This window comes from Glandiceps talaboti, chromosome 8, assembly GCF_964340395.1.
Source record: "Glandiceps talaboti chromosome 8, keGlaTala1.1, whole genome shotgun sequence".
Taxonomy (NCBI): domain Eukaryota; kingdom Metazoa; phylum Hemichordata; class Enteropneusta; family Spengelidae; genus Glandiceps; species Glandiceps talaboti.
In genome coordinates, this window is record NC_135556.1 from 7,480,001 (window position 1) to 7,498,175 (window position 18,175).

An 18,175-nucleotide genomic window follows, 5' to 3' on the forward strand; every position below is an offset into this window, starting at 1 on the left:
AATTACGTTAACGCCTCAAGTGATTTTTGTAGAATGCAGAATGCAAAGCACAAAAAGGCATCACCTTTTGCACTTCGGAGTTTGACGTTTAGTCGACTATTTATTGTTAGTTAGGCATTGTAAATAGCAGCCAAACTGTTTGACCCATGGTTGTGAAGAATGTAAACAAACTGTGCCGGGTATTTCCAGTGTAACGTAAGAGATCAATGGTTGACGGTTTCTGTCATGATGCGTTGTTTCGACTGAGGCAAAATATTGTATACTACAGTGGATTTCAAAATACCGTTCACCTTCTCTTTTTGATACTTTTTACTTTATACTGCATAATATATGGTGACACATCAGTTCATTTCATTTAGACAAAATGTTGCAAGAAACTGTATTCATTGAATCTTGCTGTAGCATGTGTAGTTTCTTATATTAGCCGCTGCATTGTTGTATATCAAACAGAGAAGCTGTACGGCAATTTGAAATTCGCTGTACTAACATATTAACATATACTCTGGCTTTTTATAGGTCATTCATGTAATTAAGATCTACAGTAAATAAGATACGAAACCACAAGTTGTGAAACCTTTTGTCGCGCAGGTTGTTTTGCTTACCAAATAGGTTCGAATATTTTACAAACCCTGCAAGCTAAAGATCTCAAAATAAATACTGAACTACGTTTCATATCTTTGGATCGACACCAATGCACTTCATAAATCGTCTAGCATAATGTGACAAATTTACAGTCTTTTAAAACTAACTGTCAAATAACTTGGACCAGTTTATTTGAGCGAAGGGCAACACATCACAATGTTCTCGATAATCTAAAAAAATAACGAGCAAGACTTTCCACTTACCTGTTAAACAACTTCCTGTATCACCTGTTATCAAGTTTAGGTAACTTTTCATGAAATGTTTATACTTTGTCACAGGTAAATAGACATGACGCAACAGACAGACAGACGAGAAATAAGTGATTGTTTCGATCGTAAAGTTGGTACTATTCAATTCATGGCAAAGCATGCGCAGTTGTGTTCGTCTAAACAATAGTCAAGGTGTAAAGTACACCCCTCTCTGGGTTCCTATCTTGAGTTATCTATTACCACTGTCTAGTACTAAAGATTTTCTTGACAAATGTTTGGTCTGTTCAATAAAATATAATATGATACTGTTGCATGCCGGCTATAATATATAAACCTTCGAGGAACGTTTTCTGGTTTCTTATGTAATGTTAATGTAACAAGTCTCTGCTTGAATCCCGGGCTTGAATGTATGAATCCGGATTTAGTTTGAGTCATGACTCAATATTAAAAAGGTATCGTTTCCGTATATATGGTTATATTTGGCATTATATTCATGATTCAATACGATACGTTAAAGGAACAAAACTAAAACAAAGTGACTTTATGAATATATGCTACTGCAACAACGTAGCATTGGTAAAAACAATACATTCAGGATTATACAGCGTGTACCAGCTTACTTCATAAATAAGGGAAATGTATTCGAGTACACAGACTTTTATTCTCGATTCTACGCTTATAAATAAATCATAACATTCATGTCTTATCGTACTGGTATTTACATACAATTCATTAGGGAAACAATGAATATATCTTTAAAAAGTTTCCAAACGGTACCTGGCGGGCTATAAGTCCAGCCATGTTCAACAATAACCATCTAGTAATGTTCTCTGAAAATGGCTTACCGGATAACATGTATTGGCAAATTATTGGCACTTATTTCGATTTCAAACTCGATTTTCATCGTCTGAATAAATAAAATACTATGGAAAGAGTACAAGAAACGAGAAATCGACAGACACATAAAAAAGAGAATGCATTCGACATGTACCGAGACTTCATGAATTTTATTTACACTGCGTTATAGAATTACATGTTACGAGTACTAATGGTCAGTGCTGTAAAGTTTAATATGTAGGTTCTAGCAAAGAAATGACTACTAATTAGGCCTATATATGACGCATATCATATGTGAGAGTCTAGTTCAGGTAATTATGTTTTCCACTGTTTTCCATATGGTCTCTGTGTTATTGGTTTCCTCTCAGATGTACATCCATTACAGATTGAAAGGACCTGAGTTTTATATTGTCTTGTGAAGTTGATGTCAGTTTCCGCATCCACTATTTCTTGCAAGACTTCACCATTTCCGTGATTTTTTTTCTCGAATACGTTGAGGATTGGCGTGAAAAACTAGGTGGGGTCGGGTAAGAGGAACCAAACAATTTTTTTAGGCCTAACTGTCAAAAGCAGGTATTAGCGTAGCATGTCCTTACATGTGCAGCTAACTGGCAGATATGCGGTTTTCATTAATTACATGTTGTTTCGGATTTTAAAAAACACACGATGATTTTAATAGAATGGCCACCCCCAATTGTGGAGAGGGTGTTTAGTTGTTCTAATGTGCCCTTCTGGTGGCGAAAGATATCTGCCCTCCTTCGAATTCCCTTCAACTGGGTTTTAACTTGCCTACCAGCCCACTCACTGCCCATCCAATATTATTGTGAATGATTTACCCATTCATTTTGGCGTACACAATGTGTGTTACTATACAGTACAGACATCGTCATGTTTTTCCCCTCCCAATGTATCGAAATCAGGACTATCCCATCGCAATACTTCCTTGTTTGCTCCCCTCCCGCTACCGATCGAAAACAATTTGTCCGCCCACTGAAAAATTGTGTCAGAGCAGCTTTTTGCAAGAACAGCTTCGTTGACTTCACCTGTCTTTATTAACTTCATGTAGCTATCTATACTATTAAATGTCGATAGACTGAGACTTCAAAACTAGGTTTAAGCTTAATTTTCATAGCATCAAACATTATCGCTAATTCCGTTGTAGTCAAGTAATGCTACCAAATTTTAAAAGCAATAAATTAAATACACAATTCTCTACATATACTTCCATATACATATCCACATGGTAATATATTTAACGATAGGTTAAATGCCATTTTCAGACGAGGATTGAAATTTTGGTGTGAAAAACTGATATTTGGTAGAGCTATAGGAAACGAACAATCCTATGTAATCCAAGTGGCTCCACTGATCCATTAGCACTAGTGCGAGAACCTGGGATCAAACTTAGTCCCTTTAATGTATTATCATTTACAACCGACGGTACATATAGTAGATTGCATTGTTAATGTACCAAGATTAGTGGTCGCTTGTAAAGATAGGTAAATCATCATGACTCAAACTTGATGAGCATTAAATACTTGTGTGTCCTACATTATTCTTGGTTATAGGTATTATATTTTGCAATTAAAATACCACATTTTTAAATAGAAAACTCACAGAACTTACGTTTGCAAAATGTATGTCATATCAATATTTTAGATATGAGTACATTATACTCTAGTCCCTATAAGATACGAGTTATTATTACAACGATCATCTGAACTCACTACGTCTAGTCAAAATCATTACTCTCGCACAGAAATCTGTGCTACCCCCAACAGCTTTCATATACACGTGATGGCGTTCTCGCGTCCCCACGTGATTTTAGTTCAGTACAGCTGTACTAAGTGAATATTAATGTGCAATCGTCTGAAGGAAGTAAACAAATTACAACTGACTGTCAATTTGCGATGGGTTACTACTGGCATCCACTGTTTAACCTTTGCCCAGAAAGGGTTTAGAACTGTTACAATTAATGGTAAAATGTTCGACTTTGACCAGACATAGTTAGTGGAGATGATCATTGTAATTGTAACTCGTATCGTATAGGAACTAGACAAATTATACACCAATGACAAAACGAAATCGCTTTCAGACCTAAGGAAACACGAGAACTTGTAACCCCCCACCCACCCACCCATCTCCTTTTCGATCTTCCAAGTCATGTGTCACCTAAAGAATCTTGTCCTTTGTACTGTGAACACAAAGCTCTCGTTAGTCTCAACTAACCAACAATATTTTTAAAATTACTCGTGCAATACACCATGGAAATTAAACTGTTCAAAGTTCAAATTTGCTGATGCATGTACTTTCTTTAAGAAAAACTGCAGCCTATTCTCAGTTACAACCAAGAAAAAAATATTAGGGTCACCATACAGACTTTGTCGATAGAGGTCAAATTGTTATCCAAATAAAGTCAATTTCCAATATGGCCACCAAATACTGTGTTAACTCTATGGGAAAATAAAAGATAATTATTGATTTCCTTGAAAAGTTGACAATGGATGCCCAAATTTATTTTATTATTTAAAAATTTAAAAAGGACAAGAAGCAAGTTTTCATCCGGCAAAGTTTGGAGTGATTTTAAGAACTTGGATTTTCAGGAACATTCATTCCCAAGGTGCATTCTACTTTAAAAAGCTAAATGATTCAAGATAGGATTAGGTTGGTCTCTGATCTTGAAAAATCGACTTATCTTTGGCATATTACTCTCAGTAACCCTGCAATTGGATAAACCATTTTGTTTTTGAATTATCCAGCTTTTTTCATTAATTTCTGTAAATTCTAACTCTTATTATTTATAGACAATGGTAACATTTTACACACCTAAAAATTATCAGGACTTTGACAGGCCTGGTACAGGTATGACGATTAGGAACTGTGCAGGGAAATATATTCATACCTGTGGCATGCAGGCCTGTCCCATCAGGCGGCGGCCTATAGCAGGCTTGTCCCATCAGGCATATGGAAGGCATGACTAGTCAGACCTATGCCAGGCCTGTCATATCAAGTCTGTGGCAGGCCTGTCCCATCAGGCCTGTGGCTAAGCATGTCTGTTCCATCAGGCCTGTGGCATGCCACTTCCATCAGGCCAGAGGCATGCCAGGCCCATCAGGCCTGTGGCAGCCCTGTTGCATACCTGCGACAGGCCAATCCTATAACAGGCATGTGGATTTTTGCTGTGCATTACATACATTTTGAAGACAATAAGTGTACTAATAATTAAGGTTGACGTGAAAAGTTCTGTCCTTGACTTTTGGACGATATGCTGGCTTAGATGCCCAGAGTCGACTTGTACAAGACTGTACATGCTAAGGGTGACACAGATAGTGTGGATAAAGGTGTACAGTATACGTGTCATTGTAAAGTTCAAGGGTCAATGAGCTATGAATCTGTATGCATGAATTATTGCAGCATGGTCGGTTGCTGTTAATCTCGTCCCGTTTATTCAGAGTTTCTGTGCAGCATAACGCTTACTAAACATTCTAACCTCTAGGATCACTTATCACAATAGAGTTTTGAACCCTGGGTGTTTGTGTGCACGCCCACCTTGGCAAAGTGACAAGTTTGTTGCGCACATTTAATTTATGTTTGGACTATGGAACGAAACACTGATGTGAAACCACACGATTTCAATCCGTATACCCTCATTTAGAATGTGGAGTGTTGTGTAAATATTTACTATGGATGCCATGGAGACAAACAAGCTACCGGCCCTCTTATATTATTAGGAAACATGTACATATATTGATGTAGATCGTTACGTTGAATATAAGCATTTTTATAACAGAGTTAATATCCTCTCCCAAATAAATATATAAATGTGTCAACAGAGTGAAAGTCACGATCAAATATAAGCAAGTGTACGTACATCAAGATCAAGTCTGACTAAATGTCAGTTTTCTGACATTATGATAGTATATGATATTGTGATACATTAATGTAAGTAAATTAATGTAAGTAAATTAATGTAAGTAAATTAATGTAAGTAAATTCAATTTGTTATTTCTTTGTCTCCTTCAGCGGGAACTGATGCATGATGGTAACACTACAGGTACTGTCTCAGATTATATATCACACCATAATATCACCAAGCTACGTCTCTCTGTCAAAGAAAATGACGCATGGCTAGGTATCGGTGTCCTTGAAGACAACTGTTTGTGACATGTATGTGAAGGCGAAGACATGACGAACACAGCAATCAAGAGAAGAAGTACACAATATGCATGACATGAACACAACTATATAAAGATGGTTATGTTAGGGGCGAGATCAATAGTTCAAAGTAAAGTGTCAATAAAAGAGCTATTTTAGTCACTACATATTGGATTAGTAAATACTGATTTGAAATTGATTGTGTTGTCTGGAACATTTTCAATATTGGCAAATTTAGTTAGGGGGGAGGGAGTCCTGAGGCCTAACTAAAAGAATTAGGGTGGGTTTTTTTTATCCCACATTGCAATATTTATCCCACATTGCAATAATTTCACATCACATAAAATTGTTCTTTCAGTTTCCCACTGTTGCCTCACGAGTCTTAGCAGACATGAGTATGGATTAGATAAATGTTCATGACTCCAAAGGGCTTATTTCGTTCAGACGAAGTCATGAATATGCATCGTTCGTCTAATACATATTCATGTCTGCTTAGACCCACGAGGCCATGGTGTCCACTGAAAGAACAATAGCGAAATCTATATGATGTGAAATTATGAAATGACTCTAAAAAAAACTTTACTTCCTGGAGTGGAGTTCTCCTTTAACACCTATTTACTTCTATCTAGACTCAAATTTGCCAGTAGCCGGTCTTTGAACCATTCTTTGCCATTATTGACAAGCGGCAGCTAATCATTTTAGGAGAGAAAAAATCACTTCTGGTAGATACACAGCATTTTTTTACACAGCATTGGGGTGATCCTATTTTACTTCGCGTGAACTGATAGACGTCAAGTGTAACGCAATGTATTTATTTATTATTGGAACAGTTTTTGTAGACTGATTAGTTGTCCCTGTCAAAGAATATTTCGAAGGCCACAATTAGTACATTTTTGTCCCTATACAAGCAACTACAATCATGGTTGTACTTTCACTAGATGTCTACATTATTTATATTAAGGACACCCTTTATTCCTTTAAGATATGGTCATTCTACAAGGTTACCACTATATACCTTGACGACTCACCTCACTTTAGGTTGTAACATACCATGCACTTCATCTCACCTTCACTCCCTTTCATTAGAAAAACGCATTTTTTACGACGTCTACAAGTGTTAAAGATTAGCAGGACAGTAATGATCCCAAAATGGCCAAAACATCACAAAAAATAACATAATTCCTTTTTGCATATTTGTGACTGAAAATATTATTTGAATCGAAACAGTATTTGTAGTGCTTTCCCTTTAAAGTGACAAAAAACTACTGAAGCTAGCAATCCAAGGAAGAAAATGAATAGATAGAAATGTTGGTGGTAGAATCGCATTATTCCTCACAGTGGTGACAATCATTAGACTCCAAACATTACTATAAGTAAACGAGTTTGATAAGATTCGTATGACCTGGTAATAAAATAGGACACTTTTCTTCTGACTTGATACATGTTTCACGTGTATTTTTTATTCTGCAAGTAGCACTCCAACTACATGATTTCATGTTAAATACATATACATGTACAAGGTGCAGCTACACCAGCTGGGGTGTGCCGTTTCACTAATTGTTCTTTTCCATTTGTGGAACCGGGACAAACTATTCCTATTTAGTATAATATCTTTTCAATGAACAATCGCCTCAATCAAGTAGATACGGCGAATTTCACAATACCGTTTAGCTTTTCTGTTTGATACATGTACAACCACGCAGAAACCGATATAAAAATGGACATGCTAACACTTTAAGATAGCAAGATTTAATGAGTACAGTTTCTTGCTACATTTTGTCTAAGTGCAATGAACTACACATGCCACCATACAGACAGCGCCCGTCATCGGGTGTTTGATAATAAGAAACGCATTGGTGCCCGAATGTCTGCATGGAGTTGCAATACATTTAAATGGTTCATTTCATTCAGACTAAATATAGAAAAAAATACGACCTTGCTGTTGAAGTGTGTGGCATAATATACAGTTTCTTGTTGGTTTCTGCACGGTTGTATCAAACAGAAAAGCTGAACAGTATTGTGAAATTTACTGTATGATTGACACATATAAGTACTCAATCGGAGATTTAAAAAAAAAAAACTTTGCAAAATAATTACGACACCAATTCGAATTCCATTTCATCTTGATTACTATTCAATATATGTTGTCACCATCCCTTGAATGCCTCCTGTCTTTGGGTTGCTGTATATGTACGTACGTACGCCCCCAACGGTTAACCTGATTTTCTACCATTGACTTGGACGACTCCATACCCAATCGGCCGTGTCTCATTATGTTTACTAGTTTTAAAGATGACAATATTCATGCCAATTCTGTGGTACTCCAACATCATCTAAATGGCATTGTCGTCATTTTTGCCTCAGAAGCATCAATGTCTTTATGTCAAAGCACGTTTCAACTATTTCAAATTAAATTTGCTGGATAATGGTAGCTTCTACAGTTTGGGGGCGTGCTGACATATACAGCCATCAAAGAAAATACTTCAAGCTATGATCATGTTTTTAAAAAAAAAATGAAGTCAGAATACGTCACAATGATTATTCAAGATGAGCCTATTTGCGCCTTCATGGTATTTACAGCGTTTTTTCTTCGAGTAAGTGGAAGCACAGACTATACCTCTCCTTACAACCCCGATTCTATTTCCAATATAACTGCCAACACCACACCTTGAGAAGTCACAAAGGACACTATTTGAAAGCTAATCAAGCGTGATTTCCTCGATCGATAATATTGCTAGAATAGTCTAATTAGCTATTGGTAGAGGTTGAGGTTGGCTACGTCTTACGCACTGTATATTTTGCGTTTTACAACTTCACTGTATCCTTGTTCAGCAAGTTCGTGCGATAACCCCGTTAACTTTGAATGGATTTTAGAGCGCATATCGTCATCAAAAGCATTGAATAAATCCATCTTCAAATCATCTTTTACGCCTTTCGCTGTAATTGGTATATGACTGTTCATCCCGTCTTCGATGCATTTTCTTCTAGACGATTCAAGCGGCACATTCAAAAAGTTCATCATTTTCTCCAATTCTTTTTTGGGATCACTCATGAAATCTTCGTAGTTAACAACGATCATGTGTTTTGATGATGCCAACCAGGCTCGGGGAATATTGTCCCACCATTCAAGATATTGCCATACACGATCTTTCCAGTCTGTTTGGTGAAAAAGGAGTACACAGTCATTAAACAACACACTCGGTCTACTTTTACTTTTGGCCACCTAAGACGTCAAGATCTGACAAAAATGAATCGAGATGTTTGATAAGCAAGATAAAAATCTAAAGGGAAATGTATGCATGTCCGTTTGTATGTCTCCTGTCTGTCTGTCTGTCTGTCTGTCTGTCTGTCTGTCTGTCTGTCTGTATGTATGTATGTATGTATGCATGTATGTATGTATGTATGTATGTATGTATGTATGTATGTATGTATGTATGTATGTATGTATGTATGTTTGAACGTATGTATGTATGTATGTAATGTATGTATGTATGTATGTATGTATGTATGTATGTATGTATGTATGTATGTATGTATGTCTGCCCGTCCGTCTGTCTTTCGAATTCCCTGTCAGACTGTTTGTCTCAGAGTCTGCTATTCCGTTTTAAGAGTTGTAGCTTTTGAAATTTATGCTAGGTATAATTTTTTTCGGAATCACTCACCATAATGACCTGTAACAACATCAATACTATCAGCATGGCTATCATTGACACCATAACCACGAAACAAATCTTCCAAAATGACATCAAATGGATTTCTAATCAGCAAAATGGCCATCTGAAAATCTGGTGAGGTAGCATCCCCCTTTGCATGTGTCTGTACCACTACTGTGTTCTTGTACGTATAGTCCATTAATTCTGCCTTAAATCCTTAAAATTGACAATAATGATAAAACACTACATTAATACAGCCCTTTTCATGTTAGTGTTCAATTGCTCTGTTTGATACAATCATGCAGAAACAAATACAAAACTGTACATGCTACATTTTAAGATAACAAGATCCAATATCTTGTTACATTTTGTCCAAATGTAATAAACCATTTAAACGTACTGCAACTAGCCACAGACACGTGGGCGCCAATGGTTTGATGTCTGTATTTGATGTCTGCATTTGTTCATTTCATTTCATCTAGACAAAATGTAGCTAGCAAGAAACTGTAATCATTCATCTTCTTATCGTGTATAACATGTAACTAAGTATATCATATCCAGTTTCTTATTGGTTTCTGCGTGGTTGTATCAAACAGTCAGTGAACACTAACAATAGCATAATACCCGCGGGATGTATGGCAACTTTCAAGACTGGGAAAGCGCGTAGGCATTGATTTGCTTTCGAAATATACTTTTGTGAACCATATCAACGATGTGAATAACACATCCTAGTTAACCACACAGTTAAAATAGAATGGTTTAAAGGGGACTAACTGAGTTTATAAACAATTTTACTTGAACATCCTTGATGTCTTAGTATACGTATAATAAATTACGTCATCGAATATATAATATTACAGTATCATGTCTGAATACGAGGGTTCAATACAAGTGATGTTCCAGTTAGTGGAATACTACTGATACCCGTTTAGTATACGTATGCTTTAAAAATTAACGGCAACAACGTATAATATCAGATTATGCCCCTTTAATAGACTGGCATTAAGCAAACAAAAGAAAGTTTGCAATTATATCAAGCCTCATTTCATCTTTTCCTGCAAATGGTATGAATTCAACTTATATCGGTGTCACCTATGAGAGTATACCGTGTGTACATGGCTATCCCCCAAAATTGTCCATTGAAATGACAAACTTACAGTCAATCATAAAACAAAGTGTTTATCGGACAAAACAAGTACTTACCCCCGTAAAACAATCTCTGATCACGATAAACTGATCCTGTGTAGATTCCCGTAGCTTGCTCCAACATATACCTAACCCGGTAACTACCTAAGTCTGGACAACTTGCAAGTGCAGCAATTGGTCGAGTACGTACCGGAGCTAGACAGATATTGCAGGGACCATCTACATGATGAGAATATGAATTACAATTGCTTAAAGTATATTTGGGTCATATTGTTATCTTAAAATAATCCACATATATCTGTAGTACAAAGTGAGTAAATACAAGTAGTTGCATGAGATGTCAATGTCAAAATACACAACTTAAAATCAAATTCATTCATTCATTCATTCATTCATTCATTCATTCATTCATTCATTCATTCATTCCTTCATTCATTCATTCATTCATTACAAATAAGATTAGTGATCGTTTGACCGTGTGCACGCCGTGCTGTATTTTTTCAAACAGAAAATACCGGATTGTATTCATAAGCTTTGGTGTTCTACGTAACGACTACGTGAGTTTCTGTCATTGATTCTGTGGTACTTGAAACATGGGTTAATGCATCCAAAATCGCTAATATTTTCCCCATTTTTTATGAATTGCACTTGCAAAGGTAAAATCATGTTATTTCCCAATATGTTGCTTCTTTCAGGTGGAAAATATTCGTGATATAGGGGGTTTGTCCTCGACATGTACACAGACACGTACTTGAACTGGATCACTCATATTTTCCTTCAGCTGAATGAATCAAAGTATTGGGAATAAAATATTTACCATACTCATACGATTCCCACATCCAGGCTTCGTCTTTTTCTAGTTCTTCCAATTCAGCTACTGATAAAAGGGAATTCAGTTCTTCGTTCTGGGTTACTGTACTTACTGACGAGAAAGAAAAGTTTGGCGGGAAAAAAACGATTGAGAAACACACGCGCAATGTTTACGATGTTTACCTCAATATACTGGGGAACAATGGAGAAACTTGTCGGAAAACATCTCTTTAAGAGAAAAGATGGAAACTACATATACTTAGTCGAGGTGGGGCGATATTCACTTGTATAGCATTTATTGAAATAGAGAAATGCATTTCTCATATAACACAATAAGGAACTTTAGTTAACAAAGAAAACATGAATCATTATGTTATCGATCATAAATCAATCATAAAAATATTAATTTCTCAGTGAAAAATCAATTGCACAATTAATTAATATTAACGTCATAATAACTTTTGAAAGTAAATAGTGCGAAACTCGACCCAGTATTTAGTGTTATATATTTTTTTTAAATAGTTGTGTTAATCTGCTAGACGTATAAGAGATGGGTGTGTTTTGACGGAGGGCATTTACCAGTTCATTTAATATTTAGTGCACTCTGCAGCTGTTTTTAGTTTAGTTCAATGGTATTGGGGATTTAAAACATTTACTTTAATATGTAGTATTTGATGTTTTTCCATTTTTTCCACAAAAATTCACTGATTAGCACTTAATTCTTACCTTGCTGAATGTCCGATTTGGCAGCTCTCCAAACGTTACCCATGTCTTCAGGCATAGCTGATAAGTGTGTGTCAATTTCTTCTGTTTGTTTTACTATTGTTTCCTCCTTTTCATGTTCTTCTTCCTCACTGTCGACCTTTTCTCTTTCTTCCAAGTCTTCGTAAAATGTTCTGTCCTTCACTCCCACTGATGATTTAACGTTATCTTTGTTCTGTATTTGTGTATCTGTTTTGATTGGAATTTAGAATTTGATTAAATATAGTCTAAAGTCTGTATGTGAAACGTATCACTTCTCGTGATCATGGATATTGTTGGTATAACGAGATTTTACGAGATTTACAACAAGATTACACTCTATTTTGAATGAAATTCGACATACTGACTAAATTGTCATTCATGCAATTTCTATGACAACAGTATTTCAACGTTATAAACTTATCAATAACCCAAAAGTAAGGCCACGAAAACATCTCCACCTCAACCCACAGCCCAATACTTTTGGTTGGTAATATTTTGGGGAATCGAATTGAAAAGATTATGTAACGATGCTCGAAATCAAATAGAGTGACTCCATTTTACCTAACGAATGTGCTGCCACTTCTGCGCCATCGTTGGGAGAATTATCACCGTGGAAATAGTGTGTCGCAGACTGCTCATCTTTTGTTTGTACATCATTGTCGTTTTCTCCATATACTGTAAATAATTCATAAAGTCTTTGATAAAAACTAAGGTATCAAGCTGTCACTAACACGAATTGTCATATAAGCCAGGTAAGTACCACTAACACCAGCGTGCGTAGGTTGACATGTTTTGAGTGCTTCAAAGACATAATACTGATCAATTGTGGCATCCACGTCCCGTACAGCCATGGTTTCAATCTTATCTCTAAATTTATGTTGGTGTCACGCGTCACGAGGTCGTGACATATTAACATGTAACCAGGACCCCTTGGTCACAAGTGTTTACTTTGTATGTACAGCAGTGAGTTTACTTGATATGAATTTCGATCCATTGCACACTTTGACGTTGAACTTTGCGAGTAGTTAATTTGCCACATGTAGGGATCAGTAATTTTAAAGTGTAGATTTGGTTATATTTTAGTACACGCAGCTTTACTATACAAAGCAATGTTTTGGTTCGAATTAAACATGTAACCAATGGCATTTATGTTCTTCTTATTTCGCTGATACAGTGATCATACTTCTGGCCCCCTTCTCATTCTGTACTTCATAAAAACCTGGCTCTCTTGGAGGTTGGCAGGTCACTGATTAGACAGAAACACCACAGCAGTGAATGGAATTGTGTCTTTTCGACTGTCCTAATTTTATTGTGATTTAGCGGCATAAAGTACTGTCATGTTGTAAGAATCAACATATTGTTTGAATAACTGTGTGACAGCTACATATTGCTGCCCTAATATGGGCGTGTACGCATGAGAATCAGGGGTTCGATAATGTATCCTATGTAAAGAGGGCAGATAATATATATCCCAATCCGAAAGCGCACACGCCGCGTTCTTTGGTTTCTGTTAAGAGACCCACCTAGTTTTTCACTACCGACCCTAACATTTTTCCATATTCGAGAAAATATAATAAAATCGCGAAAATTGCGACATCTCGCAATAAATAGTGGATGCGGAAACTGGCATCAACTTAAAAAGACAATATAAAACTGTTCTTCCAATCTGTAATGGCTGTACACCTGATGAGAAGAAACCAATAACACAGAGACCGTATGCAAAACTTCACAGAAAACATAACTACCTGAACTAGATACCCACATATGAAATCAAATATAATAAAATAAATAAAATAAAATATTTACCTACCCCACCTATTCTAAAATTGAGCGTAATCGGACCCACACAATTTTTTTATTAGGCCCTATTAGTTAGATAGATTGCAAAATTTTGAAAATAGCTTGCAAAATTGCAATTGTTGCAATTACTATTTTGTATATTGCCAATGTGTTCACACTCCAAGAAAGTGTCTAATATACAAATATAACATCTAAAGCTAAAACAAAGACAAGGTTAATATTGCATGTGTGGATTGAAGTATACTAAATTTTCGAAATCGTCAAGTGTCCAAAAGTACAGCAAAGGAGGGACGCTACACACAATAAATGGTAAAAAAATTAAGCTACTTTCACTTGACAGATACTGTACTGCAAAGGGACTTTGGGTTATTTTTCTGATATAAACATCTTTCGGGGTTTTTTTTCTAGAATTGTCGTGAATTTTCTAGAATTGTTTGAAAACTGATGGCTTTATCTGATGCATTTTCACAAAGTGCAATATAGTCTGAAATATATTGTACGTCAAGTTTGTACATGTGGTCACAGGCTACTGTCTGTCACTGGGTTGGTTTCCAATAGGGAACTTGCAAACCCGCCATGTTGAATGTTGCATCATGGGAAATGTGAAAAGTAAATACTAATCAAATAGTATTGTAAACAATAATGTTACATTGGTTTTAACCACATCAATTTTAACCATAATCAATTCATAGTCACCCTGATCATTGTGGGAGGTTTATTTTATCGGTAGCTCCAGATTATTACGATAACCGCAGATAATCCCATAGTCCTTTGCGTCTGAGCATGCTCAGTCTGGATTGCAAGTTCCCAATTGAAAGGCGTTACATGACTAATTCTAGGAAATAAGTTGATTGTACCTGACGTCGGAATAATAACGTGAGAGGCTTGTGGTTCATTATGTACTGCAGCATGTTCTATTATCCGCTCACTCTCTTCCCTCTCCGTTTCCCGCCCTTTTTCGTTTACTTCGCCATTGTCGACTGCAGAGAAAATAACAAACTTTCGATTGAATGATTTAGAGTTGATGCGCCCAAAACGTTCGATAGGCTAGGTATTTTGCAATGAGATTCCAATCCCCACCCCGCCTCGATCCATGACGCTATCATGACAAAATTATTGAACCATGGAAACCAGTTGAGAATAAATCGTTGTCTGTCTCGACAAAATTCTTACTAGCATCACCACACTTTGTTTTCTGGCTTGACAATTGTCTTACTATATAAACCGAGCTAAATGTTAATAGTCTGGGTACAACAAATCTCAGAGCTTATTGCCACATCTGATCGTCTGGACAATGAAAATTAAAGTTTTAATTGTTACATTTTAATCTACTGGCATGCCTAAAAAATGAAAGATTAACTCTATGGTTATAACATATCTGAAAACCTCACCAGACCAGTCGGCCAGTGAGTAAGTAACTATGGTGATATGCGATACTCGTTACAGCTGTCACCGTGGCGGATTGTCGATCGTATGATCATTCATGCTTAAATATATGTCTAAATCTGCACTGAACAATAACATCCAAAATAATGACAGATTTTATAGGGATTTAGAACCATTTGCATTCTTAACCTTTATACTTTGAAATATGTCCTTAATAATATAGTTTTCGCATTTATTGTGAGGGGCCGGAATATTCCTTTGACCCTGGAACGGAAATAACATACCATCACTTTGTTTTACCCATCGTGCCGGTTTAATAGTACGTTCAATGAAGGGTACATTAATAATTAAAGATAATATATATATATGATCCCACTAACAGACAAGCATATCACCAATAGGAAGATCTAATTTTAATAGAGAAGTTTTTACAGACGACTATTAAAGTATACTTGGTGCGACCGGTATAGACCATTCTCGCAAACCAGAGCTGACATTTCTTCCACGACGACACTATGCGTCTTGGACGGTGCCGTAAAAGAGGATGTGGTTTACGACGATGGGCATAGAGCAATATTTAGATGCCATAATATTGTTCAGATTGTTTTTTTTACCTTTAGTATCTGTCCGTTCGTCTATAAGACTCGCTATGTCTCCATCTTCTCTATTTCCTTTATCTAGAAGATATATCATGAATTACTATAGCTATAAATAAAATCGTGAATTATGCAAATGTACTTATTAATATTCATAGGATGTTCATCGAAACCTAATCAGTTCATGTCATTGACACAAGGAAGGTATATAGTTTCATTTAGAATTGATGCAGTATTCCTTGAGATATCGTGTCCACGGACAGATAAGACAGGATAGGACAAGACAGGACAAGACAAGACAAGACAAGACAAGACAAGAGCATAACATAACATTCATTTACGGAAAGGTAAAAATTGTATCAATATACAACATATACCAATAAATGGAATGTAAGCTTAGCAGACTACATTAAATATTCCCATTGATCAATTCTCTTCACTACCATGTCATTACATATATTGTAGGTTCAAATATACAAAAACTGCAAACGCTGTGAAAACGAAAAAAAAATTAACCACCGTCATGGCCCTAATCCCTTTTTTGATTTTTTTGATTTTTTTTTTTACAATAAATGAGTACTGAAGTATGCTTCATTATGTACTTCTAAGACTTGTACCAGTAAATATTAATGATGAGTGCAAGTGTCCGTGTTTGAACTGTTGTGTGAGCCCTTGCTACTGTGTTCAGTGAACTTTTTTGCAGCTTTTTGTTGTGTTATTGAATATTTTCATGCAAAAAACCTAGTCGGACGTTTTATTATAGCTATTTTATGACCTCAGTTATTGCCGCAGATATACTAGATAAGTACATTACAATATCCTCGTCGTAAATATCTTCATAGGTTTATACAGTTGTTTGTACTTTATTAATATTGTAATCTTTATGGTTTCAAAATTCAACCTCTCGTCTAGATCCGCTAAAATGATGAATGAAAATTAATGAACACTGAACGAGACAAACTATACTAATACAAACATAGAACAAACCCTTTTATGGTAGCATGCTTCTCGATCGAGGATGAATTTCATCGAAAAAGCTCCCAAAAATTCTCTCTAAAGTTTTGTCACTACGTAACCTTTAAGGCTGTTTCTGGTCCTTATGGAAAGACATTTGGGGGACCATGGTTTTGATTTTAAGGAAATCTGCAATTTTTTAATTTTCCCATGGAGCAGATTGCATTCAGTGGTGTTTGTTTATGCAACAGCTTACCTGATTCATGAAGTAGAAATTGTGAATTGCGTGAAACAAGGTAATGTTGTACGAACAATACAATCGGAATCAAAGCGGTCAGAGCCAGGAATTTCTTGGTGATTCGAGGAGCCATCGCAGTATGATCCCGTCTTTCTTAGTATGTTCTTATAAAAACTATCCTATGGAAAGAAACCTAATATCAAATAATATATTGGCACACTCTATATGTGAAAATGTTTCACGGTAAACAGACATATACATCATAACACCGATATTAAATCCTTTGTTTCAAAAGTGAGAACAAAACGAAATATTTGCGTTTAGTCTCTTCGTAACGTCTGCAAGTGATTTCAGTTATACTCGAAATCTAAATAATAATTGTAGAAGAATCTCTAACCGTTACCGTATACCACTTCACGCAACTGTATGTGTTTCTTGATCGTGTTATTATGATAAATATTTTGAACTTTTTCAGATAATTATGACAATGTAACCAACAAATTTAAGAGTGTATAAAACATAACAATTCGTATTCACATACCTTATTAAGCTGCAATTATTGTTTCATCCACTACCAATCTCTCCTTTCCTATCTACATAGACGTCAAAAATATGTTTGAAATCAGCCCAAAGGTAAATTACTTTCAATACATGTACACGCTTTGGAAAATATGACACGTTACAGCATACAATCATTTAAAGCAAAGAATGACGGGAGTTTATCGACATATCTTTTATCGTTTTAACAAGATTAACCGACAGCTGTTCTGTCTACGTCTGAGGTCAAATGTCACTTCGCTACTGCCATCTATCTAGTTTTCTGCCAAGTATATCATGTGCGACGGTTACTGTTTATTGGACTTTTTAGTGTGATCTATCTAATGGGGATATGGATTAATTGATATATCACCCTGTATAAATGTGTGATGTTGTGAGGTGTTAGATTGCTCTTTCATCAACTCCAGATACATGTAAATTCTTTATTATGAGCGGGGACATCTACTG

At 35.9% G+C, this 18,175-nt stretch overlaps 1 protein-coding gene across 1 annotated transcript; it reads right to left on the minus strand.

Moving 5' to 3' along the window:
• Positions 1-7,332: 7,332 nt before the first annotated feature.
• On the minus strand, positions 7,333-17,847 carry LOC144438607 (uncharacterized). The gene is made up of 10 exons (XM_078127705.1): positions 17,712-17,847; positions 17,189-17,349; positions 15,997-16,059; positions 14,854-14,976; positions 12,758-12,871; positions 12,179-12,403; positions 11,460-11,564; positions 10,700-10,861; positions 9,506-9,712; positions 7,333-8,999 (listed from the first exon to the last, which is right to left on the minus strand). The coding sequence occupies exons 2-10, from the start codon at positions 17,301-17,303 to the stop codon at positions 8,626-8,628; spliced, it is 1,488 nt and encodes a 495-aa protein (XP_077983831.1). The 5' UTR covers positions 17,304-17,349; positions 17,712-17,847; the 3' UTR covers positions 7,333-8,625.
• Positions 17,848-18,175: the final 328 nt, after the last annotated feature.

Coding starts and splice junctions, on each gene's coding strand:
- LOC144438607 (XM_078127705.1), bottom strand. CDS start 17,303: ATGGCTCCTCGAATCACCAAGAAATTCCTGGCTCTGACCGCTTTGATT. Junction 14,977..15,996: donor CGAACGGACAGATACTAAAG/GTAAAAAAAACA, acceptor TTTTCTCTGCAG/TCGACAATGGCGAAGTAAAC. Junction 11,565..12,178: donor CAAATCGGACATTCAGCAAG/GTAAGAATTAAG, acceptor CTTTCTCGTCAG/TAAGTACAGTAACCCAGAAC.